This window comes from Mustelus asterias, chromosome 21 (genome assembly GCF_964213995.1).
Source record: "Mustelus asterias chromosome 21, sMusAst1.hap1.1, whole genome shotgun sequence".
NCBI lineage: Eukaryota > Metazoa > Chordata > Chondrichthyes > Carcharhiniformes > Triakidae > Mustelus > Mustelus asterias.
In genome coordinates, this window is record NC_135821.1 from 8,554,605 (window position 1) to 8,580,371 (window position 25,767).

Here is a 25,767-nt window from a genome sequence, read left to right on the forward strand (position 1 = left end):
AACGCCGGCATCTCCACATCTTGTATACAGGGCATACCTGGGCAATTTTCCACATTGCCAGGTAGATGCCAGTGTTGTTGCTGTACTGGAACAGCTTGGCGAGGGGAGTTCTGGAGCACAGGTCTTCAGTAGTCCTGTCCCACTCCCTTCCCCATCCCCACTCCATTCCTGCATCCTGCCAGAGTCTCTCTCTCTTTGACCTTGGATTCACCCTGTCGGTGAGTACGAATAAGTGTCCAGCGCTGGCACAATTTGAGGTACTTGTTGGATGATAACATTAATCTGAAATAGAACACCCACAGTGCGGTCAATCAGCACGGCACAGACCCATCTGGCAGGCACCGGTGAGAGGGACAGCACACTGGGGATTTGTTGCAATATGGATGTAACCACATTGGGCTCAGAACTTGTGCACTGTCTGAGACAGGGGAGACAGCTGGTGAGGCTGTGTCTTTCAGTCTACATTTTTTCCTTTTATCTTGTAAATATTGTTACATTTATTGAAATGGATTCTTTAACCTTCAACTTCTCAGCACAGCATTCAGGGAGTGTATTGGTTTGTAAGTCCTGGAACATGAGCCGATTAATCTGCTGACACCCTGTACTCACTGTGTGGGGTGAGGCTCGGGAGGTAGTCCAGCAACTGAAAACCTGATATCCAGAGATGGTAGGGACTGTTTCTAACCCCATTCGATTCTTGTTCTGGAAATGTTTGATGGGGGACAGTGTAGAGGGAGCTTTACTCTGTATCTAACCCCGTGCTGTGCCTGTCCTGGGAGTGTTTGATGGGGGAACAGTGTAGAGGGAGCTTTACTCTGTATCTAACCACGTGCTGTACCTGCCCTGGGAGTGTTTGATGGGGACAGTGTAGAGGGAGCTTTACTCTGTATCCAACCCCGTGCTGTACCTGTCCTGGGAGTGTTTGATGGGGGACAGTGTAGAGGGAGCTTTACTCTGTATTAACCCCGTGCTGTACCTGTCCTGGGAGTGTTTGATGGGGGACAGCGTAGAGGGAGCTTTACTCTGTATCTAACCCTGTGCTGTACCTGTCCTGGGAGTGTTTGATGGGGACAGTGTAGAGGGAGCTTTACTCTGTATCTAACCCCGTGCTGTACCTGTCCTGGGAGTGTTTGATGGGGACAGTGTAGAGGGAGCTTTACTCTGTATCTAACCCCGTGCTGTACTTGTCCTGGGAGTGTTTGATGGGGAGAGTGTAGAGGGAGCTTTACTCTGTATCTAACCCCGTGCTGTACCTGTCCTGGGAGTGTACAGGGCATTGGTGAGGCCGCAGCTGGAATACTGTGTGCAGTATTGGTCCCCTTATATGAGGAGGGATATATTGGCATTGGAGGGAGTGCAGAGAAGGTTCACCAGGTTGATACCGGAGATGAGGGGTTTGGATTATGAGGAGAGGCTGAGGAGATTGGGTTTGTACTTGTTGGAGTTTAGAAGGATGAGGGGGGATCTTATGGAGACTTATAAGATAATGCGGGGGCTGGATAGGGTGGAGGCGGAGAGATTCTTTCCACTTAGTAAGGAAGTTAAAACTAGAGGACACAGCCTCAAAATAAAGGGGGGTCGGTTTAAGACAGAGTTGAGGAGGAACTTCTTCTCCCAGAGGGTGGTGAATCTCTGGAATTCTCTGCCCACTGAGGTGGTGGAGGCTACCTCGCTGAATATGTTTAAAGCGCGGATGGATGGATTCCTGATCGGTAAGGGAATTAAGGGTTATGGGGATCAGGCGGGTAAGTGGTACTGATCCACGTCAGATCAGCCATGATCTTATTGAATGGCGGGGCAGGCTCGAGGGGCTAGATGGCCTACTCCTGCTCCTATTTCTTATGTTCTTATGTTCTTATGTTTGATGGGGGGGAAATGTAGAGGGAGTTTCACTCTTTCTCTTGGCCCTATTCTAGTTGCAGACTTGCTGTGTTTCCTAAACTCACTGTTTGCTCTGTTGACATTGAGCTAGTCCATGAGAAGGTGATTTATCAATCTGTTTTACCCATTGGCTAAGTGCGAATGTCTGTCACGGGGCAGCTGATGTTAAATTTGGTTCTATTCTCGAACACTGAGTGCCCAGCAGCCTCCCTCAGCTCTCAGGCTCTTGGCACAGTGCCCTTGTGGGCTGAACACAAGCAGATGATTGGATGAGATGGTAGGGGAGGTGACTGAATGTGACTTTCTGGAGATTAGCTTCTGAGAATGTGTCAACAGCTGCTCCTGGGTGATTGGCACGAGGTATTCCAGAAACCAGGAACACAAATCCTCCAGTAACATTAAACAAAAACTTTCAAACTTCACTTCTGAAACAAGGTCACAGAACAGTGAGTACAGGTGTGTTAGGGAGACTGCGAGTGTGAGTACAGGTGTGTTGGGGTGTCTGCGAGTGTGAGTACAGGTGTGTTGGGGTGTCTGCGCGTGTGAGTACAGGTGTGTTAGGGAGACTGCGAGTGTGAGTACAGGTGTGTTAGGGAGATTGCGAGTGTGAGTACAGGTGTGTTAGGGTGTCTGTGAGTGTGAGTACAGGTGTGTTAGGGTGTCTGCGAGTGTGAGTACAGGTGTGTTAGGGTGTCAGCGAGTGTGAGTACAGGTGTGTTGGGGTGTCTGCGAGTGGGAGTACAGGTGTGTTAGGGAGACTGCGAGTGTGAGTACAGGTGTGTTGGGGTGTCTGCGAGTGTGAGTACAGGTGTGTCAGGGAGACTGCGAGTGTGAGTATAGGTGTGTCAGGGAGACTGCAAGTGTGAGTACAGGTGTGTCAGGGAGACTGCGAGTGTGAGTACAGGTGTGTTAGGGAGACTGCAAGTGTGAGTTACAGGTGTGTTAGGGAGACTGCGAGTGTGAGTTACAGGGGTGTTAGGGAGACTGCGAGTGTGAGTTACAGGTGTGTTAGGGAGACTGCGAGTGTGAGTACAGGTGTGTTGGGGAGACTGCGAGTGTGAGTACAGGTGTGTTAGGGTGTCTGCGAGTGTGAGTACAGGTGTGTTGGGGTGTCTGCGATTGTGAGTACAGGTGTGTTGGGGTGTCTGCGAGTGTGAGTACAGGTGTGTCAGGGAGACTGCGCGTGTGAGTACAGGTGTGTCAGGGAGTCTGCGAGTGTGAGTTACAGGTGTGTTAGGGAGACTGCGAGTGTGAGTACAGGTGTGTTGGGGTGTCTGCGAGTGTGAGTACAGGTGTGTCAGGGAGACTGCGAGTGTGAGTACAGGTGTGTTGGGGTGTCTGCGAGTGTGAGTACAGGTGTGTCAGGGAGACTGCGAGTGTGAGTACAGGTGTGTCAGGGAGACTGTGAGTGTGAGTACAGGTGTGTCAGGGAGACTGCGAGTGTGAGTACAGGTGTGTCAGGGCGATTGCGAGTGTGAGTACAGGTGTGTTAGGGAGACTGTGAGTGTGAGTTACAGGAGTGTCAGGGAGACTGTGAGTGTGAGTTACAGGTGTGTTAGGGTGACTGCGAGTGTGAGTTACAGGAGTGTCAGGGAGACTGCGAGTGTGAGTACAGGTGTGTTGGGGTGTCTGCGAGTGTGAGTACAGGCGTGTTAGGGGGATTGCGAGTGTGAGTACAGGTGTGTTGGGCTGTCAGCGCGTGTGAGTACAGGTGTGTCAGGGAGATTGTGAGTGTGTGTACAGGTGTGTTAGGGAGACTATGAGTGTGAGTTACAGGTGTGTTAGGGAGACTGTGAGTGTGAGTACAGGTGTGTTGGGGTGTCTGCGAGTGTGAGTACAGGTGTGTCGAGGAGGCTGCGAGTGTGAGTACAGGTGTGTTAGGGAGACTGTGAGTGCGAGTACAGGTGTGTTGGGGTGTCTGCGAGTGTGAGTACAGGTGTGTCAGGGAGATTGTGAGTGTGTGTACAGGTGTGTTAGGGAGACTGTGAGTGTGAGTACAGGTGTGTTGGGGTGTCTGCGAGTGTGATTACAGGTGTGTCGGGGAGGCTGCGAGTGTGAGTACAGGTGTGTCAGGGAGATTGTGAGTGTGTGTACAGGTGTGTTAGGGAGACTGTGAGTGTGAGTACAGGTGTGTTGCGGTGTCTGCGAGTGTGATTACAGTTGTGTTGGGGGGCTGCGAGTGTGATTACAGGTGTGTTAGGGAGACTGCGAGTGTGAGTACAGGTGTGTTAGGGTGTCTGCGAGTGTGAGTACAGGTGTGTTAGGGAGACTGCGAGTGTGAGTACAGGTGTGTTAGGGTGTCTGCGAGTGTGAGTACAGGTGTGTTAGGGTGTCTGAGTGTGAGTACAGGTGTGTTAGGGTGTCTGTGAGTGTGTGTACAGGTGTGTTGGGGTGTCTGCGAGTGTGAGTACAGGTGTGTTGGGGAGGCTGTGAGTGTGAGTACAGGTGTGTTAGGGAGACTGCGAGTGTGAGTACAGGTGTGTTGGGGTGTCTGCGAGTGTGAGTACAGGTGTGTCAGGGAGACTGCGAGTGTGAGTACAGGTGTGTTGGGGTGTCAGCGAGTGTGAGTACAGGTGTGTTGGGGTGTCTGCGAGTGTGAGTACAGGTGTGTCGGGGAGACTGCGAGTGTGAGTACAGGTGTGTTAGGGAGATTGCGAGTGTGAGTACAGGTGTGTTAGGGTGTCTGCGAGTGTGAGTACAGGTGTGTTAGGGTGTCAGCGAGTGTAAGTACGGGTGTGTTAGGGTGTCTGCGACTGTGAGTACAGGAGGATGAGGGAGCGTGTGAAATTGTGCAGGACACTGTCAGAGTGAGCGTGTTTCATTGAGATTCTGGCTGAGTGAGAATGTACATCTTCTCATTCTCGCAGAACTATCTGACCATTGCCTGGTATCTCTCAATCCTCCTCTCTCAGGGGGATGTAGTACCTGTTAATTCTCAGATACTTTCAACCAGTTTACTTACTCCAAGGTTTTACCCCGGTGCCCTTATTTGCAAGGTGGACAAAGGACAAACACAAGTAAAGATTCAACAAGTTTATTAATAATAACACTATTAACCCTTAAATTACCCACATAAAACAAGAGGGTACCCCAGATTCAAGTATACTACCCGTAAAGATGGTTTGGTTAAACTGCAGGCCCGATTCTCTGAGTCCCTCTGGTCTGTCATCACGAAGGTGAGTCTCGATGGCAGCTTCTTCCTTCTCTGGTCAGTCTTCCGAATGGTCACAACTGCCTCCCTCATCGAGTCTTCGCTGCCGTGTGCCTCTGAGTGTGTCCCTTTATCCCCAGCCTGCTTGCCTTTCCAGAAACCTCTCTGGCTTCCGGCCAATGAGGTCCCAGGAGGGGGTTCCAATACCCAGTGGGTTTCTTGATGTCTGCCTGACAGGACACCAGGGTCCGCCCCCCAGGTGTCCATCTCCATGTTGTTGAACTTGTTAAGAAGTCTCACAACACCAGGTTAAAGTCCAACAGGTTTATTTGGTAGCAAATACCATAAGCTTTCGGAGCACAGCTCCTTCGTCAGATGGAGTGGATATCTGTTCTCCAACAGTGCACAGACACAGAATACTAATTAGAATGCAAATCTCTACAGCCAGCCAGGTCTTAAAGGTACAGACAATGTGGGTGGAGGGAGCATTCAACACAGGTTAAAGAGATGTGTATTGTCTCCAGACAGTACAGCTAGTGAGATTCTGCAAGATCAGGGGGAAAGCTGTGGGGGTTACTGATAATGTGACATAAATCCAACATCCCGGTTTAGGCCGTCCTCATGTGTGCGGAACTTGGCTATCAGTTTCTGCTCAGCGACTCTGCGCTGTCGTGTGTCGTGAAGGCCGCCTTGGAGAACGCTTACCTGAAGATCCAAGGCTGAATGCCTGTGACCGCTGAAGTGCTCCCCCACAGGAAGAGAACAGTCTTGCCTGGTGATTGTCGAGCGGTGTTCATTCATCCGTTGTCGTAGCGTCTGCATAGTTTCCCCAATGTACCATGCCTCGGGACATCCTTTCCTGCAGCGTATCAGGTAGACAACGTTGGCCGAGTTGCAAGAGTAGGTACCGTGTACCTGGTAGATGGTGTTCTCACGTGAGATGATCCGGCACGTCTTGCAGAGGTTGCTGTGGCAGGGTTGTGTGGTGTCGTGGTCACTGTTCTCCTGAAGGCTGGGTAGTTTGCTGCGGACAATGGTCTGTTTGAGGTTGCGTGGTTGTTTGAAGGCAAGAAGTGGAGGTGTGAGGATGGCCTTGGCAAGATGTTCGTTTTCATCAATGACATGTTGAAGGCTCCGGAGAAGATGTCGTAGCTTCTCCGCTCCGGGGAAGTACTGGACGACGAAGGGTACTCTGTCCACCGTGTCCTGTGTTTGTCTTCTGAGGAGGTTGGTGCGGTTTTTCGCTGTGGCGCGTCGGAACTGTTGATCGATGAGTCGAGCGCCATATCCTGTTCTTATGAGGGCATCTTTCAGCGGCATCTCCACACATTGAACTTGTTATCAGATAAGGTATCTACAGGAACTCTTGGTGAAAGAAAGTCTGGCTCGATCTGGGCTTCTAACAATAGACCGATGCATTTCAATGAGGTGCCATGATCTCCTGCTAAGTCTCAAGTAGAGTGTAACGACCTTTGATGGGTGGTTGATGGGTCAGGCACAGACACATTTGTGTATTGTACAATTGGCCTGCCTGAGGTTTGACTGTGTTTGATTTCAATATGCCTAATTATTTAATTTAGGATATCCAATTTTATCAACCTTAAAACTAGGCCCTGTTTATATCACCACAGGGAGAATGTCTATACTGGCTTCTGTCTCTCAGTCCCTCTGTCTGTCTCGGCCCACTCACCATCAGTTGTGTTTTATATATATATATTAAAACAACACAGAATCATAATCAGACAAAATCTGACTGTGAGCCACGTTTGGTGATATTGGGGTGGATGACCCAAAAGCTTGGTCAAAGTGATAGGTTTGAAGGAGTTTTTTGAAGGAAGAGTGTGTAACCGTTGTATGATTCTATAAGGTGAGGCAGAGACGGTTATGGAGGGATTTCCAGAGCTTAGGGTCCCGGCTGCTGAAGGCACAGCCAAGGATGATTAAAGTTGGAATGCTCAAAGAGTTTACCAAGCATTGGGTAATGGGTGAATGGGACTTGGTGCAAGTTGGAGCAGTAGCGTTTAGGAGAAGCCAGAGGTTGTGTCAGTTGGGAGAGTGAGCAGGAAATAGTGGAATAGTGAAGTGTCACAATAAGAACGGTTTGGCTAAGAGCTTCAGTCACTGATGGGCTCAGTCAGGGATGGAAATAATGTGGAGATGTCGGTGGTGGACTGGGGTGGGCACAGTAAGAAGTCTCACAACACCAGGTTAAAGTCCAACAGATTTATTTGGCATCACGAGCTTTCGGAGCGCTGCCCCTTCATCAGGTGACTCACCTGATACCAGATGAACCTGCTGGACTTTAACCTGGTGTTGTGAGACTTCTTACAGGGATGGAAATAGCCGGTCTTAGTGAAATATGAGTCAAAAAGCTCATCTTGCAGTCAGATGTGATAACAAGGTTGCCAAGAACCCACTCAATGAGAGACAGTGGCCAGAGGATGGGTGAGGCTGGTTAGCGAACGGAGTTTGTGGTGAAGATTGGAGTCCATGGCTGTGGTCTTCCCAGGATTGAGTTGGGGAATTTGGCGCTTTTCCAGGACTGGATGTTGGTCAGGCAGTGTGACGAATGTGAGACATTGCGGGGGGGGTCCGAGGGAGGTGGTAGGGGGGTAGAACTGGGTGTTGACAGTGTAACGGTTGTGTTTTTGGATCATGTTGCACCATGTGGATGAGAAGGAGGAGGAGACCATGGCGGTGGGGGGGGGGGGGGGTGGCGTGGAGGGGGAGAGTGGCTACCCCAGGGGTAACTTTCAGCTAATGGTCACAGAAGCCATTCTTTGGGGATGAAATTAGGTAAAAGTGGAGCAGCTATTGAAGAAGTGTGTGCAGTTGGCTGTCAGTGGCCTTCTGGGGGGGGTTACAGACTCTGCTGCAGCCTCAGGTTGACGCTGGCCTTGTTAGGAGATTTTCAGAGATGAATTTGCCACGTTAATATTTTGTTTCATAGAATCATAGAATCCTGCAGTGCAGAAAGAGGCCATTCGGCCCATCGAGCCTGCACCAACCACAATCCCACCCAGACCCTATCCCCATATCCCTACATATTTACCCACTAATCCCTCTAACCTACGCATCCCGGGACACTAAGGGGCAATTTAGAATGGCCAATGAACCTAACCCGCACATCCTTGACCGTTTGAGCGAGGGTTTTGGCTTGTGCCATATGCTGTTCCACAAATGCAGAGTGAAAGTGTCAAGTAGCAATAACTACAGGTAGGATTAAGGAAAACCCTAAGGCGTTCTATAAATATGTGAAGAGTAAAAGGATGAGACGTGAAGGAATAGGGCCTATAAAAGGTGAAGGCGGGAAAATCAGTATGGAACCAGTAGAAATGGCAGAGGTGCTTAATGAGTATTTTGCCTCGGTTTCCACAGAGGAGAAGGACCTGGGTGGATGTACTGCGGGCTTGCGGTGGACTGAAAAGATTGAGTATGTGGACTTTAACAAAGAGGTTGTGCTGGAATCTTTGAATGGCATCAAGATAGATAAGTTGCCGGGTCCGGATGGGATGTACCCCAGGTTACTGTGGGAGGCGATGATCTTTGCGTCGTTGATGGAGACGGGAGAGGTGCCGGAGGATTGGAGGATTTCAGACGTGGTTCCTATTTTCAAGAAGGGGAATAGGGATAGCCCAGGAAATTACCGACCGGTGAGTCTAACCTCAGTGGTTGGTAAGCTGATGGAGAAGATCCTGAGGGACAAGATTTATGAGCATTTAGAGAGGTTTAGTATGCTCAAGAATACTCAGCATGGCTTTGTCAAAGGCAGATCGTGCCTTACGAGCCTGGTGGAGTTCTTCGAAAATGTGACTAAACACATTGACGAAGGGAAAGCGGTAGATGTGGTTTATATGGATTTTAGCAAGGCGTTCGATAATGTGCCCCATGCAAGGCTTCTAGAAAAAGTGAGAGGGCATGGGATCCAAGGGGCTGCTGCCCTGTGGATCCAGAACTGGCTTGCCCAAAGGACAGTAAGAAGTCTCACAACACCAGGTTAAAGTCCAACCTGTTGGATATTTGCTACCAAATAAACTTGCCCAAAGGAGGCAGAGAGTGGGTATAGATGGGTCTTTTTCTAAATGGAGGTCGGTCACCAGTGGTGTGCCCCAGGGATCTGTTCTGGGACCCTTGCTGTTTGTCATTTTCATAAATGACCCGGATGAGGAAGTGGAGGGATGGGTTGGTAAGTTTGCCGACAACACGAAGGTTGGTGGGGTTGCGGATAGTCTGGAGGGATGTCAGAAGTTACAGAGGGACATATATAGGATGCAAGACTGGGCGGAGAAGTGGCAGATGGACTTCAACCCAGATAAATGCGTAGTGGTCCATTTTGGCAGGTCAAATGGGATGAAAGAGTACAATATGTAGGGAAAGACTCTTAGTACTGTAGAGGATCAGAAGGACCTTGGGGTCCGGGTCCATAGGACTCTAAAATCGACCCCGCAGGTGGAGGAGGTGGTTAAGAAGGCGTATGGTGTGCTGGCCTTTATCAATCGAGGGATTGAGTTTAGGAGTCCGGGGATAATGATATATAAGACCTTCGTCAGACCCCACTTGGAGTACTGTGCTCAGTTCTGGTCGCCTCATTACAGGAAGGATGTGGAAAAGATTGAAAGGGTGCAGAGAAGATTTGCAAGGATGTTGCCTGGATTGAGTGGCATGCCTTATGAGGATAGGTTGAGGGAGCTCGGTCTTTTCTCCTTGGAGAGACGTAGGACGAGAGGAGACCTAATAGAGGTATATAAGATGTTGAGAGGCATAGATCGGATGGACTCTCAGAGACTTTTTCCCAGGGTGGAAATGGCTGCTACGAGAGGACACAGGTTTAAGGTGCTGGGGGGGTAGGTACAGGGGAAATGTTAGGGGGAAGTTTTTCACACAGAGGGTGGTGGGCGAGTGGAATCGGCTGCTGTCAGTGGTGGAGGAGGCAAACTCAATAGGGTCTTTTAACAGACTCCTGGATGAGTGCATGGGACTTAATAGGATGGAGGGCTATAGGTAGGCCTAAAAGGTAGGGACATGTTCGGCACAACTTGTGGGGCCGAAGGACCTGTTTTGTGCTGTAGTTTTTCTATGTTTCTAACTATTGCACACCTCAGTGTGAGTCTGGTCCGGAGGCCTGTTCATATCTGTCGCACTGGATCGATGTGCGAAAGACTGCTTCCCTTTTTCCAGACAGAACCGCTCGGGCTGCTGTGAGCCGTGATTGAATTCTCATTCTTAACATCTCTGATTCTCTTTTCTGATGGATCTCTTTCCTTTGGCCCAACTCTGCTGAAAGTGTAACAGCGTTCCATCTTTCCCTGCAACACTCTGTTCCCCTGCCAGACCGCTGTCGTGGGTCAGTGTCTAAGTGTTTATCTGATCATTCTATCCTGCCGTCTGGATATCTGCTGCGGGGGGTTGGGGGGGTGGGGGTGGGGGGGGGGGGTCTTAATGCTTTCTGCAGCTCCAGGGTGATTTTGATATCCTTGACTACACATCACAATTTAAATTATAATGCAGTACATTTTAATCTCCTAATATCATCGTCGGAGGTGACGATCACGAGGGGTCACGGGCTCAAGGTGAGAGGGGCGAAGTATAACTCAGATATTAGAGGGATGTTTTTTACACAGAGGGTGGTGGGGGCCTGGAATGCGCTGCCAAGTAGGGTGGTGGAGGCAGGCACGCTGACATCATTTAAGACTTACCTGGATAGTCACATGAGCAGCCTGGGAATGGAGGGATACAAACGATTGGTCTAGTTGGACCAAGGAGCGGCACAGGCTTGGAGGGCCGAAGGGCCTGTTTCCTGTGCTGTGCTGTTCTTTGTTCTTTGTTCTTTATCACTTTGAATCAGTTGCCTTGTTCTGAACAACCTGACCTATTCCTGGTGTGTTCTGTCTGACTGGCTGCCAGAGAAGCAGAGGCCTGTTGGAAAGAGGGGCATGGAATTTTCCATTCCTGTAATGAGGCAGTTTAAATGTTGGATTTTCCTAATCACGTGTTGTATTTTTACTTCCTCAGCCTGTACTGTAAGGACACAGATCAGCTACACCTGGTCTACACAGTCCTCTGATGGAAAAGAACAAAACGGATTCACAGGGTGTTGATGTGAACGAGTCCAGCACAGAACTTGTGCTGGATGAACCTTCCAGGCCAGCATGGGGAAGCAAGCTGCAGTATATCCTCGCCCAGGTGGGGTTTTCTGTGGGACTAGGGAATGTCTGGAGATTCCCCTATCTCTGCCACCAGAATGGGGGCGGTAAGCTTCAACATTTTCTTACTCGCACTTGCTTCTTTCCACATTCCTCCCCTGAAAATGTTGATTTGCTGGGTGACCTCATCACAATGACCTTATGATAGTGAGTGTGTGTGGGCTGTTCACCTGTACTCAGCCAGAATGCACACACGCACTGGGCTCAGTGACCAGTGATAGCCTGGTTCAGCTCAGATCAGAAACCTGGTGGATCACCAGAGGGAGTCAGGCAAACCCAAACCCAGAGACACCCAGTTAGAAAGACATGCATCTTTATAATGCCTTTCACGACCTCAGGCTTCACAAAAACTTATTATGCTCAGGAAGTACTCTTGAGATGCGGTCACTGTTGTAATGAAAGAAATCTGGCAGCCAAGTTGTGTCCAGCTGATAGCCAGAAACTCCAGTGGGAAACAAATCAGAGCAGCTTTTTAATGGTGTTGGTTCAGAATAAAGCAGAACTTTCTGACTCTTCTAAAACGTTCCAGAGGTTAAAACCTACTGTATTCATCGTGCTGCGTAAGAAATAATACTGCTCGTGTGCACTCGCAGCTAAAGTAGAACAGAGCAGACGAGGAAAGATCAGACAAAAACAGAAAATGCTGGAAAATCTCAGCAGTTCTGGCAGCATTTGTGCAGAGAGAATAGAGCCAATGTTTCGAGTCTGGGTGAGTTTAAAGAGTTTTGGATTCCAGCAGCCACAGTAATTTGCTTTTCTTTAGAGGGAAGATGCGACATTGATACCATCAAATCCCAATCAGAACGGAACCTCAGGAACTAGTAAAACCTACAGCATGTCCTCCACTGAAGGTGCTGACTCTCACTGGGATACAGTTCCTGAAGGTGCTGACTCTCACTGGGATACAGTTCCTGAAGGTGCTGACTCTCACTGGGATACAGTTCCTGAAGGTGCTGACTCTCACTGGGATACAGTTCCTGAAGGTGCCGACTCTCACTGGGATATAGTTCCTGAAGGTGCTGACTCTCACTGGGATACAGTTCCTGAAGGTGTTGACTCTCACTGGGATACAGTTCCTGAAGGTGTTGACTCTCACTGGGATACAGTTCCTGAAGGTGCTGACTCTCACTGGGATACAGTTTCTGAAGGTGCTGACTCTCACTGATTTTTCTCCCTCTCGACCTGTTAACCCTTTGGTTAAGAGGGGCTCTCTGAACACTGATTGGAGACTGTACCCCATTATATGTTCATGTACTTACCAAGCTAATAGCAGAGCTGTGGGGTAATTCTTGGGTTATTAGCTGCACAGTAACAATTGTATGTAATCTGAATTGTCAGTGACCCATCAGGGTTTGAGTTTTTGGAACATCAGGAGACCATTCAGCCCATCAGTCTGTCCCATCATTCAGTTAGACGATTCTTGGATCTTTATTGACTCTGTGTATCCGTCTGAACTCCATAATCTCAATCCATCTCAGTATGAGGAGCTGGAGGAGAGTTCCAGATTTCCGTTCCCTGTGTGTGAGGATGTGCTTCCTGACAACCCCCCTGACCTGCCTAGCTCTCTCCCCTCGTTCTGGATTCCTCCCCCCACCCCCCCTCAAACTGAGAAAATAGTTTCTCTTCATCGATAACTCTCAAATCCTTCAGTAACTTTCCCATTCTGTTACTGTTCCAGGCGCTTTCCTTTTCCTTTACCTAATCCTGTTGGTGTCGATGGGAATCCCACTCTTCTTCCTGGAGTTGGCAGCTGGACAAAGTATCCGACAGGGCAGCATCGGAGTCTGGAAACATATTAACCCACGCCTTTCGGGAATAGGATTTTCCAGCTGTATGGTAGGTGGCAAGTTTCAGAGGGGGATTGTGGAGAGAGTGGATGGGGGTGTGGGGAGTGCTGGGTTGGGAGAAGAGTGTGTGAGTTGTGGGAAGGAGAGTGGGTGAGGGGGTGGCTATGGGGTGGGGGAACTCTTGTCAGAATCTGAAGCATAGAAACATAGAAACCCTGCAGTGCAGAAAGAGGCCATTCGGCCCAACACATCTGCACTGACAACAATCCCACCCAAACCCTATCCCCGTAACCCCATATATTTACCCCACTAATCCCTCTAATCTATGCATCCCAGGACACTAAGGGTCAATTTAACATGGCCAATCCACCTAACCCGCACATCTTTGGAGTGTGGGAGAAAACCGGAGCATCCGGAGGAAACCCACGCAGAGAACGGGGAGAACGTGCAAACGCCACACGGACAGTGACCCAAGGTGGGAATCGAACCCAGGTCTCTGGAGCTGTGAGGCAGCAGTGCTAACCACTGTGCTGCACAGTGGAATGGATTTGTTAAACAGCTGAGTGGGTGTGGATGGTGGCGAATGCCCCAGATTTCCACGGATTAATCTGTGATGGGCAAGATTGCCAAGGCTGCAGGAAGAGAACACCCGGGTTGGGCGCAGTGGCAGCTTGGGGAAGGTGGGGGTGACAAAGCATGGTGGGAACCATGGGGGGACGGACAACACAGGGAGGGAGACTGCGGGAGGTGGGGACAGTGGGGAGTTTAGGGTTTGGGGGAGACAGTAGGAGGTGGGGTCAGTGGGGGGATAGGGTTGGGGGGAGACAGTGGGAGGTGAGGACAATGGGAGGGTTGGGGGGAACAGTGGGAGAAGGAGGACAGTGGGGGGGGGTGGGGGGGACAGTGGGACGTGGGGACAGTGGAGGGGGGGGGTTAGGGGGGACAGTGGGACGTGGGGACAGTGGGGTGGGGATGGTGGCAAGAGGGGATCAGTGTGGGTGAATTCTGTCCTATAATTTTGTATGAGGTTTGAAGTATATTCAAGCTGAGGTCACTGATGTGTCTCTTTCTGCTTTCTGTAGGTCTGTTCCCTTGTCTCGCTCTATTACAATGTCATCATCAGCTGGAGTCTATTTTACTTTGGTCACTCTTTCCAGTATCCACTGCCCTGGCAGTCGTGTCCCTCTCTCCCCAACCAGACAGCAGCAGGTACAGCCAATCTTCCTCAATTACTATCTCTTCACCATATTTTCTTCCTCACTTCCCACCCTTTCCCCCCATCATCAGCCCCTGCCCCCACATAGCTCTGCCTGCTCCCTGCTGTTGACATTTGCCAATGTTGTGGTGTTTTATCTGTCTGTGCCACAGTCACCGAGTGCCTGGAGAGCTCCGCCACCACCTACTTCTGGTACCGTGAGGCCCTGAATATCACCAGCTCCATCAATGAGAGTGGAGGACTAGATCCCACCATGACTGGCTGCCTCTTCGCTGCCTGGGTGATTGTTTGTCTCGCCATGATCAAAGGAATCAAATCCTCAGGGAAGGTAACGGATGAAGTTCACACCTTCAATATCTTCATTTCTACAGACAGTGACAAGTGGGCTCCCAGTGGGTGGGACTCTTCCCCCCACCCCCGTCTGAACCCCAGCAACCAAGGGATCCCAGTCTTGATCCTTGGATAGGGCTTTGTTAGGAGGCGGGGTTGGGGAGGGGGGGAATACCACAATCATGTCTGGACGGGAGTCCCATCTGGCTGAATGCAAATAGTGATCCCACTGCGGCCCCCCCATGCCGATGTGCCCCACCCCCCCATGTGTCTGCGCCCCTCCCATGTGCCTGCGACCCCCCTGTGTCTTTGCAGCCCCAGATGGAATTGGTTTGTCAGAGAGAGAAGCATCTTTTTGAATGAGAATATTGACTGGATGCACTGCGGGGAAGAACAGACTCCACTGAGCACCTTTCATTTAGAAAATATCCCAAGAGCTTTGTCAGAGTTGGGACAGAGTTTAAGGAAGTGTTTGAAGGTTTGGGGGTGAGAGATGGAATTTGAGAAGGTTTTCAGAGAAGGTTAGGGGGTGGGATCAGGTTCAGAGCCTGAGGCAGCTCCACTTGCATCTCTCAGAGGGCTGTTCGTCTGAAATTCTCTTCCCTGGAAAGAGGCTGGGTCACTGAATTCATTCAAGGCTGAGATAGATTTTTGATAAACGAGCGAGTTAAAGGTTATGGAGGCAGACAGGAAAATGGAGTTGAGACCATAATCAAATCAGCCTGACTGTATTGAAGGGAGGAGCAGACTGGAAGGGCTGAATGGCCTACTCCTGTATCTTACACTCTACAAATAGTGGAGTCACACACAGGAGCGCAAAGTGGGAAAGGTAAAGGCTGCAGGGGGGGGAATGTGACTGATGGAGGTCACAGAAGTAAAAAGCAGCAGAACGTAAACAATAATGGAATGCTGTGGCACAGTGCGAGCCAAGAGGACGAGTGTGCTGCAGTGGAGAGTGACAGTTGGTGTCTCAGTGAGGGAGTGCTGCTCGGGCTGCAGTGGAGAGTGACAGTTGGTGTCTCAGTGAGGGAGTGCTGCTCGGGCTGCAGTGGAGAGTGACAGTTGGTGTCTCAGTGAGGGAGTGCTGCTCGGGCTGCAGTGGAGAGTGACAGTTGGTGTCTCAGTGAGGGAGTGTTGCTCGGGCTGCAGTGGAGAGTGACAGTTGGGGAAGTGTGGGGAAGTTTTTTTGTTTTCTTTTTTTTCTTGCTGGTAATGGCTTCAGGGATGGCAGTTCAGGCAGTATGCTGCATCTCCTGTGGGATGTATGTGGTGAGGAAATCCAGTAGTGTTTCAGGAGATTTTAGTTGTAAGAAGTGCATTAGATTGCAGCTTCTGGAGGAGCGTGTAAAGGAGCTGGAGGGGGAGGTAGAGGAACTCCGCATAATTCGGGAGGCGGAGGTGGAAGTTGATAGGAGTTATAGAGAAATAGTAACTCCTAGAAATGAGGCTTGGGTCAATGCCAGGAGGAGGGGTAAGAAGCAATCGGGAAGACAATCCCCTGGGGCGGTTCCCCTCCATAATAGGTTTTCGGTGCTGGAGGCTACAGTTGAGGAGGAATCAACTGAGCATAGAGAGCAGATCTCTGGGGGTGAGCCGAGTGAGAAAGCTCAGGTGGTTAGGGGCTGTAAAAGACTGGGCCTTGTGATTGGGGACTCCACAATTAAGGAGACAGATAGGAGGGTCGGAACTAAAGGTAGGGACTCAGGGTTGGTGTGTTGCCTACCAGGGGCTGGGGTCCGGGATGTGTCTGACAGGGTATTCAGGACTCTTAGGGGGGAGGGAGATAAACCACAAGTTATTGTACATGTGGGGACACACGACATAGGGAGGATAGGGGAAGGGGATATTAGGCAGGGATTTATGGAGTTGGGGTGGAAACTAAAGGCCAAGACTGACAGAGTGGTTATCTCTGGACTCTTGCCTGTACCACGGGATAGTTTAGAGAGGAATAGGGAGAGGGAAGGTTTGAATTCATGGCTGAGGGGATGGTGCAGGAGGGAGGGGTTCAGGTACTTAAGCAATTGGGGCTCGTACTGGGGAAGGTGTGACCTCTATGAGAAGGATGGTCTACACCTTAATCAGAAGGGGACCAATATCCTGGGGGGTAAATTTGCTAAGGCCATGCAGGGAGGTTTAAACTGATTCGGGGGGGGGGAGGGATCCTGAGTAGTGGGGCTGAAAGTGAGGGATGCATGGATGGGGACTGCAATGCACGGCATTGCAGAGGTGGGGTGGAGCAAGGTTTGAAATGTGTATACTTCAATGCCAGGAGTATTCGCAATAAAGTGGGTGAACTTGCAGCGTGGATCAGTACCTGGGACTTCGATGTTGTGGCTATTTCAGAGACATGGATAGAGCAGGGGCAGGAATGGATGCTGCAGGTCCCGGGGTTCAAATGTTTTAGTCGAAGTAGGGAAGGAGGTAGAAGAGGGGGAGGGGTAGCATTATTGGTCAGAGATTGTATCACAGTGTCAGAGAGGAGGTTTGATGAGGACTTATCTGTTGAGGTAGTATGGGCGGAGATTAGAAATAGGAGAGGAGAGGTCACCCTGTTGGGAGTCTTTTATAGACCTCCTAAAAGTTCTAGAGAGGTTGAGGAAAGGATTGCGGAGTCAATCCTGCTTAGGAGTGAAAGTAATAGAGCAATTGTTATGGGGGATTTTAACTTGACTAATATTGACTGGAATTGTTATAGCTCTAGCTCGTTAGAGGGGTCAGTTTTTGTTCAAAGCGTGCAGGAAGGTTTTTTGACTCAGTATGTAGACAGGCCAACTAGAGGTGAGGCTATATTGGATCTGGTGCTGGGAAATGAGCCAGACCAGGTGCTAGACTTGGAAGTTGGTGTGCATTTTGGTGATAGTGACCACAATTCGGTTACGTTCACCTTAGTGATGGAAAGGGATAGGCATGAACCTCGGGCCAATGGTTTTAGCTGGGGGAAGGGTAATTATGAGGCTATTAGGAGAGAATTAGGAAACATAGGTTGGACTAGGAGATTACAGGGACTGGGAACGTCCGACATGTGGAGTTTTTTCAAGGAGCAGCTACTGCGAGTCTGTGATAGGTATGTCCCTGTCAGGCAAGGAGGAATTGGTAGGGCTAGGGAACCGTGGTGCACCAAAAAAGTTTCTTTGTTGGTTAAAAAGAAAAAGGAGGCTTATGTTCGGATGAGACGTGAGCACTCGGGTAGTGCACTAGAAAGCTTTAGATTGGCTAAGAGGGAGTTGAAGAGCGAGCTTAGAAGGGCTAAAAGGGGACATGAGAAGACTTTGGCGGATAGGGTTAAAGAGAATCCTAAGGCGTTCTATAGGTATGTCAAGAACAGAAGGTTGGTTAGGGCAAGTTTAGGGCCAGTTATAGATGGCAGAGGGAAGTTATGTGTGGAACCGGAGGAGATTGGTGAAGCATTGAACCAATATTTCTCTTCGGTGTTCACGCAAGGGGACATGAATATAGCTGAGGAGGACACTGGGTTGCAAGGGAGTAGAATAGACAGTATTACAGTTGATAAGGAGGATGTGCAGGATATTCTGGAGGGTCTGAAAATAGATAAATCCCCTGGTCCGGATGGGATTTATCCAAGGATTCTCTGGGAGGCAAGAGAAGTGATTGCAGAGCCTCTGGCTCTGATCTTCAGGTCGTCGTTGGCCTCTGGTATAGTACCAGAAGATTGGAGGTTAGCGAATGTTGTCCCATTGTTTAAGAAGGGGAACAGAGACTTCCCCGGGAATTATAGACCGGTGAGTCTCACTTCTGTTGTCGGCAAGATGTTGGAAAAAATTATAAGGGATAGGATTTATAGTTATTTGGAGAGTAATGAATTGATAGGTGATAGTCAGCATGGTTTTGTGGCAGGTAGGTCGTGCCTTACTAACCTTATTGAGTTTTTTGAGAAAGTGACCAAGGAGGTGGATGGGGGCAAGGCAGTGGACGTGGTATATATGGATTTTAGTAAGGCGTTTGATAAGGTTCACCATGGTAGGCTTCTGCAGAAAATGCAGATGTATGGGATTGGGGGTGATCTAGGAAATTGGATCAGGAATTGGCTAGCGGATAGGAAACAGAGGGTGGTGGTTGATAGTAAATATTCATCATGGAGTGCGGTTACAAGTGGTGTACCTCAGGGATCTGTTTTGGGGCCACTGCTGTTTGTAATATTTATTAATGATCTGGATGAGGGTATAGTTGGGTGGATTAGCAAATTTGCTGATGACACCAAAGTCGGTGGTGTGGTAGACAGTGAGGAAGGGTGTCGTAGTTTGCAGGAAGACTTAGACAGGTTGCAAAGTTGGGCCGAGAGGTGGCGGATGGAGTTTAATGCGGAGAAGTGTGAGGTAATTCACTTAGGTAGGAATAACAGATGTGTTGAGTATAGGGCTAACGGGAGGACTTTGAATAGTGTGGAGGAGCAGAGGGATCTAGGTGTATGTGTGCATAGATCCCTGAAAGTTGGGAATCAAGTAGATAAGGTTGTTAAGAAGGCATATGGTGTCTTGGCGTTTATTGGTAGGGGGATTGAATTTAGGAGTCGTAGCGTTATGTTGCAACTGTACACAACTCTGGTGCGGCCGCACTTGGAGTACTGTGTGCAGTTCTGGTCCCCACATTACAGGAAGGATGTGGAGGCTTTGGAGAGGGTGCAGAGGAGGTTTACCAGGATGTTGCCTGGTATGGAGGGGAGATCCTATGAGGAGAGGCTGAGGGATTTGGGATTGTTTTCGCTGGAAAGGCGGCGGCTAAGAGGGGATCTTATTGAAACATATAAGATGATTAGAGGTTTAGATAGGGTGGATAGTGATAGCCTTTTTCCTCTGATGGAGAAATCCAGCACGAGGGGGCATGGCTTTAAATTGAGGGGGGGTAGTTATAGAACCGATGTCAGGGGTAGGTTCTTTACCCAGAGGGTGGTGAGGGATTGGAATGCCCTGCCAGCATCAGTAGTAAATGCGCCTAGTTTGGGGGCGTTTAAGAGATCTGTAGATAGGTTCATGGACGAAAAGAAATTGGTTTAGGTTGGAGGGTCACAGTTTTTTTTTTAACTGGTCGGTGCAACATCGTGGGCCGAAGGGCCTGTTCTGCGCTGTAATGTTCTATGTTCTATGTGTGCTGGATGAGTGCGGATTGGTGTAGAGCAGGATAGGACCAGCTCCACATGGGACACAGCAGAGTTTATCGTGTGGAATTGGAGAGAATTGGATTGAGAGACCGGTGCCAAAATGGGGATTCGGTGGTGAAGCCCAGGACCGGGATAGACAATGCAGCTTTGAAACTAAGTGGTCATAATGTTGGAGGGAATATGCGGTTTGAAACGGGGACCCAGTTCGAATCCCACCATGGCAGATCGCGGATTTTGAATTCAATAAAAAAATCGTAGAATCCTACAGTGCAGAAGGAGGCCACTCGGCCCATCGAGTCTGCACCGACCACAATCCCAACCAGGCCCTATTCCCATAACTCCATGCATTTACCCTAGCTAGTCCCCCCTGACACTAAGGAGCAATTTAGCATAGCCAATCCACCTAACTCGCACATCTTTGGACAGAATCTGGAATTAAGCATCTACTAATGACCATGAAACCATTGTCGATTGTTGGAAAATCCCATCTGGTTCACTAATGTCTTGAAGGGAAGGAAATCTGCTGTCCTTACCTGGTCTGGACTACGTGTGACTCCAGAGCCACAGCAATGTGGTTGACTCTCAACTGCCCTCCAACGGAAACTACGGATGGGCAATAAATGATGGCCAGCCAGCGACACCCATATCCCACAAATGAATTAAAAAAAGCACAGTTCAGCTCAATGAGGAGGGCGTGGGGCGAGGGGAGATGGCACCACAGCTTTGGGTCCGTGTAGATTGAATGAGGAGAGTTCTGGAATGGGCTGAATGGTCTTTGCATTCCCAGGAGGATTGATTTAACATTCCCAAGTGTGATGTATCTTTTCTCAAACACTTATACATGATGCCTGAATAATTCTACATTGCACTATCAGAGATTATAACACCAGTGCTGCCATTTATCCTGCAGGTTATGTACTTCAGTTCCATCTTCCCATACGTGGTGCTTTTCTGTTTCCTCATTCGAGGCCTCCTTCTGGAAGGTTCTTTGGATGGAATTCGCTACATGTTCACACCTAAGGTAAAGGGAAGGCAAGGTCTTCACTCAGTGACTGGGGGCTGAGCTGCACTCTGACTGGGGAGGGGCTGCACTCTGACTGGGGAGGGGCTGCACTCTGACTGGGGAGGGGCTGCACTCTGACTGGGGAGGGGCTTCACTCAGTGACTGGGGAGGGGCTGCACTCTGACTGGGGAGGGGCTGCACTCTGACTGGGGAGGGGCTGCACTCTGACTGGGAGGGGCTGCACTCTGACTGGGGACTGGGGAGGGGCTGCACTCTGACTGGGGAGGGGCTGCACTCTGACTGGGGAGGGGCTGCACTCTGATGGGGAGGGGCTTCACTCTGACTGGGGAGGGGCTTCACTCTGACTGGGCAGGGGCTTCACTCAGTGACTGGGGAGGGGCTTCACTCAGTGACAGGGGAGGGGCTTCACTCAGTGACAGAGGAGGGGCTTCACTCAGTGACGGGAGGGGCTTCACTCAGCGACTGGGGAGGGGTTTCACTCAGTGACAGGGGAGGGGCTTCACAATGACTGGGGAGGGGCTTCACTCAGTGACAGGGGAGGGGCTTCACAGTGACTGGGGAGGGGCTTCACTCAGTGACAGGGGAGGGGTTTCACTCAGTGACAGGGGAGGGGCTTCACAATGACTGGGGAGGGGCTTCACTCAGTGACAGGGGAGGGGCTTCACAGTGACTGGGGAGGGGCTTCACAGTGACTGGGGAGGGGCTTCACTCAGTGACGGGGAGGGGCTTCACTCAGTGACAGGGGAGGGGCTTCACAGTGACTGGAGAGGGGCTTACTCAGTGACAGGGGAGGGGCTTCACTCAGCGACTGGGGAGGGGCTTCACTCTGGGGAGGGGTTTCACTCAGTGACAGGGGAGGGGCTTCACAGTGACTGGGGAGGGGCTTCACTCAGTGACTGGGGAGGGGCTTCACTCTGGGGAGGGGCTTCACTCTGACTGGGGAGGGGCTTCACTCAGTGATGGGGAGGGGCTTCACTCAGTGACGGGGAGGGGCTTCACTCTGACTGGGGAGGGGCTTCACTCAGTGATGGGGAGGGGCTTCACTCAGTGACTGGGGGAGGGGCTTCACTCAGTGACAGGGGAGGGGCTTCACTCAGTGATTGGGGAGGGGCTTCACTCAGTGACTGGGGGTGGGGCCTCACTCAGTGATGGGGAGGGGTTTTTGCTCAGTGAAACTGACTGGGGGTCTCTTGTCCAGATGACCCTGGCTCCTTGTAGAGATCACTGGATGTTGAAGTGCAGCAGAATCAATAGAGGGAAAGGCGATGGCCCAGTTAGAAACTCATCTAACGTTCTGGGGACCTGGGTTCGAATCCCACCATGTGAGATGATGAAATTTTAATTCAATTTTTAAAAAATCTGGAATTAAGAATCTACTGATGACCATGAAAACATTGTTGATGGTCAGAAAAACCCATCTGGTTCACTAATGTCCATTAGGGAAGGAAATCTGCCGTCCTTACCCGGTCTGGCCTACATGTGACTCCAGAGCCACAGCAATGTGGTTGACTCTCAACAGCCCTCCAAGGGCAATTAGGGATGGGCAAGAAATGTTGGCCAGCCAGTGATGCCCATGTCCCACAAATGAATAAAAAAAGAAACCTTACAGTGCAAAAAGAGGCCATTCTGCCCATCGAATCTGCACCAACTCTCCGAAAGAGCATCCCATCCGGGCCCTCCCTTGCACCCTATCCCAGTAACCATGTGCATCTACCATGGCTAATCCAACTAACCAACACATATCTGGACACTGGCCTCCTTTGACCTTGCCATACTCAACGACATTATGTCAATTATACGTCCCTGTTGCTATCCTGACTGAGATCCAGACATTCTGGAGGCAGCCAATCTCTTCAGCTCTACCCCACAGTTGGCATGACTGGCGTTCTAATAGTGTTCCTGGAATCCCTACAGTGCAGAAGGAGGCCATTCGCCCCATCGAGCCTGCATTGACAACAATCCCATCCAGGCCCTATCCCAATAACCCCACATATTTACCGTGTTAATCCCCCCTGACACTAAGGGGCAATTTAGCATGGCCAATCCACCCAACTCGCATATTTTTGGACTGTGGGAGGAAATTGGAGCATCCGAAGCAAACCCATTCTCCCCATCAAGATTGTTCACAAACTGGAGGTTCATTGCATGCTTTCCTCGAATCCCCATCACTGTCCCGCCTTAGTGAGGTTTCATCACTTGAATGTTCTGCAAGTCGTTGCTGAGAGTGTATCCCTCAGGGCTCCTCAGAGAAGGGCCTTCAGTGAGAGACTCACAGAGTCATAGAGGTTTACAGCAAGGAAACAGGCCCTTTGGCTCAACTTGTCCATGCCGCCCTTTTTTTTAAAAACCCCTAAGCTAATCCTAATTGCCCGCATTTGGCCCATATCCCTCTATACTCCTCTTCCCCATGTAACTATCTAAATGATTTTTAAAAGTCAAAATTGCACCCACCTCTACGACTGTCTCTGGCAGCTTGTTCCAGACACTCACCACCCTCTGTGTGAAAAGATTGCCCCTCTGGACACTTTTGTATCTCTCCCCTCTCACCTTAAACCTATGCCTTCGAGTTTTAGACTCCCCTACCTTTGGGAAAAGATATTGACTATCTAGCTGATCTATGCCCCTCATTATTTTATAGACCTCTATAAGATCACCCCTCAGCCTCCTATGCTCCAGAGAAAAAAGTCCCAGTCTATCCACTCTCTCCTTATAACCCAAACCATCAAGTCCCGGTAGCATCCTAGTAAATCTTTTCTGCACTGTTTCTAGTTTAATGATATCCTTTCTACAATAGGGTGACCAGAATTGCACACAGTATTCCAAGTGTGGCCTTACCAATGTCTTGTACAACTTCAACAAGACACTTCAACTCCTGTATTCAATGTTCTGACCGATGAAATCAAGCATGCCGAATGCCTTCTTCACCACTCTGTCCACCTGTGACTCCACTTTCAAGGAGCTATGAACATGTCACCCTAGATCTCTTTGTTCTGTAACTCTCTCCAACGCCCATTAACTGAGTAAGTCCTGCCCTGGTTCATTCTTCCAAAATGCATCACCTTGCATTTGTCTACATTAAACTCCATCTGCCATTCGTCAGCCCACTGGCCCAATTGATCAAGATCCCGTTGCAATTGGAGATACCTTTCTTCATTGTCCACTATGCCACCAATCTTGGTGTCATCTGCAAACTTACTAACCATGCCTCCTATACTCTCATCCAAATCATTAATATAAATGACAAATAACAATGGACCCAGCACTGATCCCTGAGACACACCGCTGGTCACAGGCCTCCAGTTTGAAAAACAATCCTCTACAACCACCCTCTGACTTCTGTCAAGAAGTGGAGATGCCGGCGTTGGACTGGGGTAAACACAGTAAGAAGTCTCACAACACCAGGTTAAAGTCCAACAGGTTTATTTGGTAGCAAAAGCCACTAACTCCCACTCACCTGACGAAGGAGCAGCAAGCGCTCCGAAAGCTAGTGGCTTTTGCTACCAAATAAACCTGTTGGACTTTAACCTGGTGTTGTGAGACTTCTTATTCTGTCAAGAAGCCAGTTTTGTATCCATTTAGATTCCTCACCCTGGATCCTTATGCAACAACCTACCATGCGGGATACCAAGGAACAATTCTGTTACGAAACACAGAAATTCAAAATGATAATAGTTAATCCCATTCCAAAACAATAATATGTCAGCAATAATATGGGCGGCACGGTAGCACAGTGGTTAGCACTGCTGCTTCTCCAGCGACCTGGGTTCGATTCCTGGCTTGGGTCACTGTCTGTGTGGAGTTTGCACATTCTCCTCGTGTCTGCGTGGGTTTCCTCCGGGTGCTCTGGTTTCCTCCCACAGTCCAAAGATGTGCGGGTTAGGTTGATTGGCCATGCTAAAATTGCCCTTAGTGTCCTGAGATGCATAGGTTAGAGGGATTAGTGGGAAAATCTATGGGGATATGGGGATAGGGCCTGGGTGGGATTGTGGTCGGTGCAGACTTGATGGGCCGAAGGGCCTCTTTCTGTACTGTAGGGTTTCTATGATTCTATGAGCAGTACGAGTGGACTGCAGCGTTTCAAGAAGGCAGCTTACCACAACCTTCTCAAGGGCAACAAATGATGGGCAATAGATGCTGGCCAGCCAGCGACATCCAAGTCCTACGAATGAATAACAATTTGACCCCGAGTCTACTGATTTTACAGAGATCACTTGTCGGACAGCTTTACTCTGTATCTAACCCCGTGCTGTACCTGTCCTGGGAGTGTTTGATGGGGGACAGTGTAGAGGGAGCTTTACTCTGTATCTAACCCCGTGCTGTACCTGTCCTGGGAGTGTTTGATGGGGACAGTGTAGAGGGAGCTTTACTCTGTATCTAACCCCGTGCTGTACCTGTCCTGGGAGTGTTTGATGGGGGACAGTGTAGAGGGAGCTTTACTCTGTATCTAACCCCGTGCTGTACCTGTCCTGGGAGTGTTTGATGGGGATCAGTGTAGAGGGAGCTTTACTCTGTATCTACCCCGTGCTGTACCTGTCCTGGGAGTGTTTGATGGGGGACAGTGTCGAGGGAGCTTTACTCTATCCAACCCCAATGCTGTGTCTGTCCTGGGGATCTGGCCGAGTGGTACCTTGATACTGGAAATTGTAGATTAGTGGGTAAATTCAGTGATAATTAGGGATAAAATCCTGACTCTACTTTCTATAATTGCTGTAAATTTAAAAGCAGATTTGTTTGTATGTTTTGCAGCTGGAGAGTTTGATTAATACCCAAGTTTGGCGACAGGCTGCCACCCAAGTGTTCTTTGCCTTGGGCCTGGGTTTTGGGAGCGTCATTGCTTATTCCAGCTACAATAACCGCAACAATAATTGTCATTTTGATGCTTTCCTCGTCTCCTTCATCAACTTCCTGACGTCTGTGTTTGCCACATTGGTCGTTTTTGCAGTGCTGGGATTCCGAGCGAATGTACTCACTCAGAAATGTGTGCAAAGGTTTGGCACCTGTTTACTTCAATGATAATGAGAAATTTGAGCAATGTCACCTCCTTTGTAAAATGTTATTC

General features: G+C 49.7%; 1 protein-coding gene across 6 annotated transcripts in view; it reads left to right on the forward strand.

Moving 5' to 3' along the window:
• The window catches only part of LOC144509099 (sodium-dependent neutral amino acid transporter B(0)AT2-like), a 48,306-nt gene that overhangs the window by 4,992 nt on the left and 17,547 nt on the right, over positions 1 to 25,767 (forward strand). For 3 of the 6 annotated variants that reach the window (XM_078237452.1, XM_078237451.1, XM_078237453.1), the window contains 6 exons: positions 11,045 to 11,282; positions 12,914 to 13,071; positions 14,105 to 14,231; positions 14,391 to 14,566; positions 20,595 to 20,705; positions 25,455 to 25,696. In XM_078237452.1, the coding sequence (XP_078093578.1) occupies positions 11,096 to 11,282; positions 12,914 to 13,071; positions 14,105 to 14,231; positions 14,391 to 14,566; positions 20,595 to 20,705; positions 25,455 to 25,696 (1,001 nt within the window). In that variant the 5' untranslated portion in view covers positions 11,045 to 11,095. Of the gene's footprint in view, positions 1 to 294; positions 440 to 488; positions 668 to 2,304; positions 2,328 to 11,044; positions 11,283 to 12,913; positions 13,072 to 14,104; positions 14,232 to 14,390; positions 14,567 to 20,594; positions 20,706 to 25,454; positions 25,697 to 25,767 lie in introns of those variants that run through there. The other 3 variants (XM_078237450.1, XM_078237454.1, XM_078237455.1) reach the window with 3 other exon arrangements.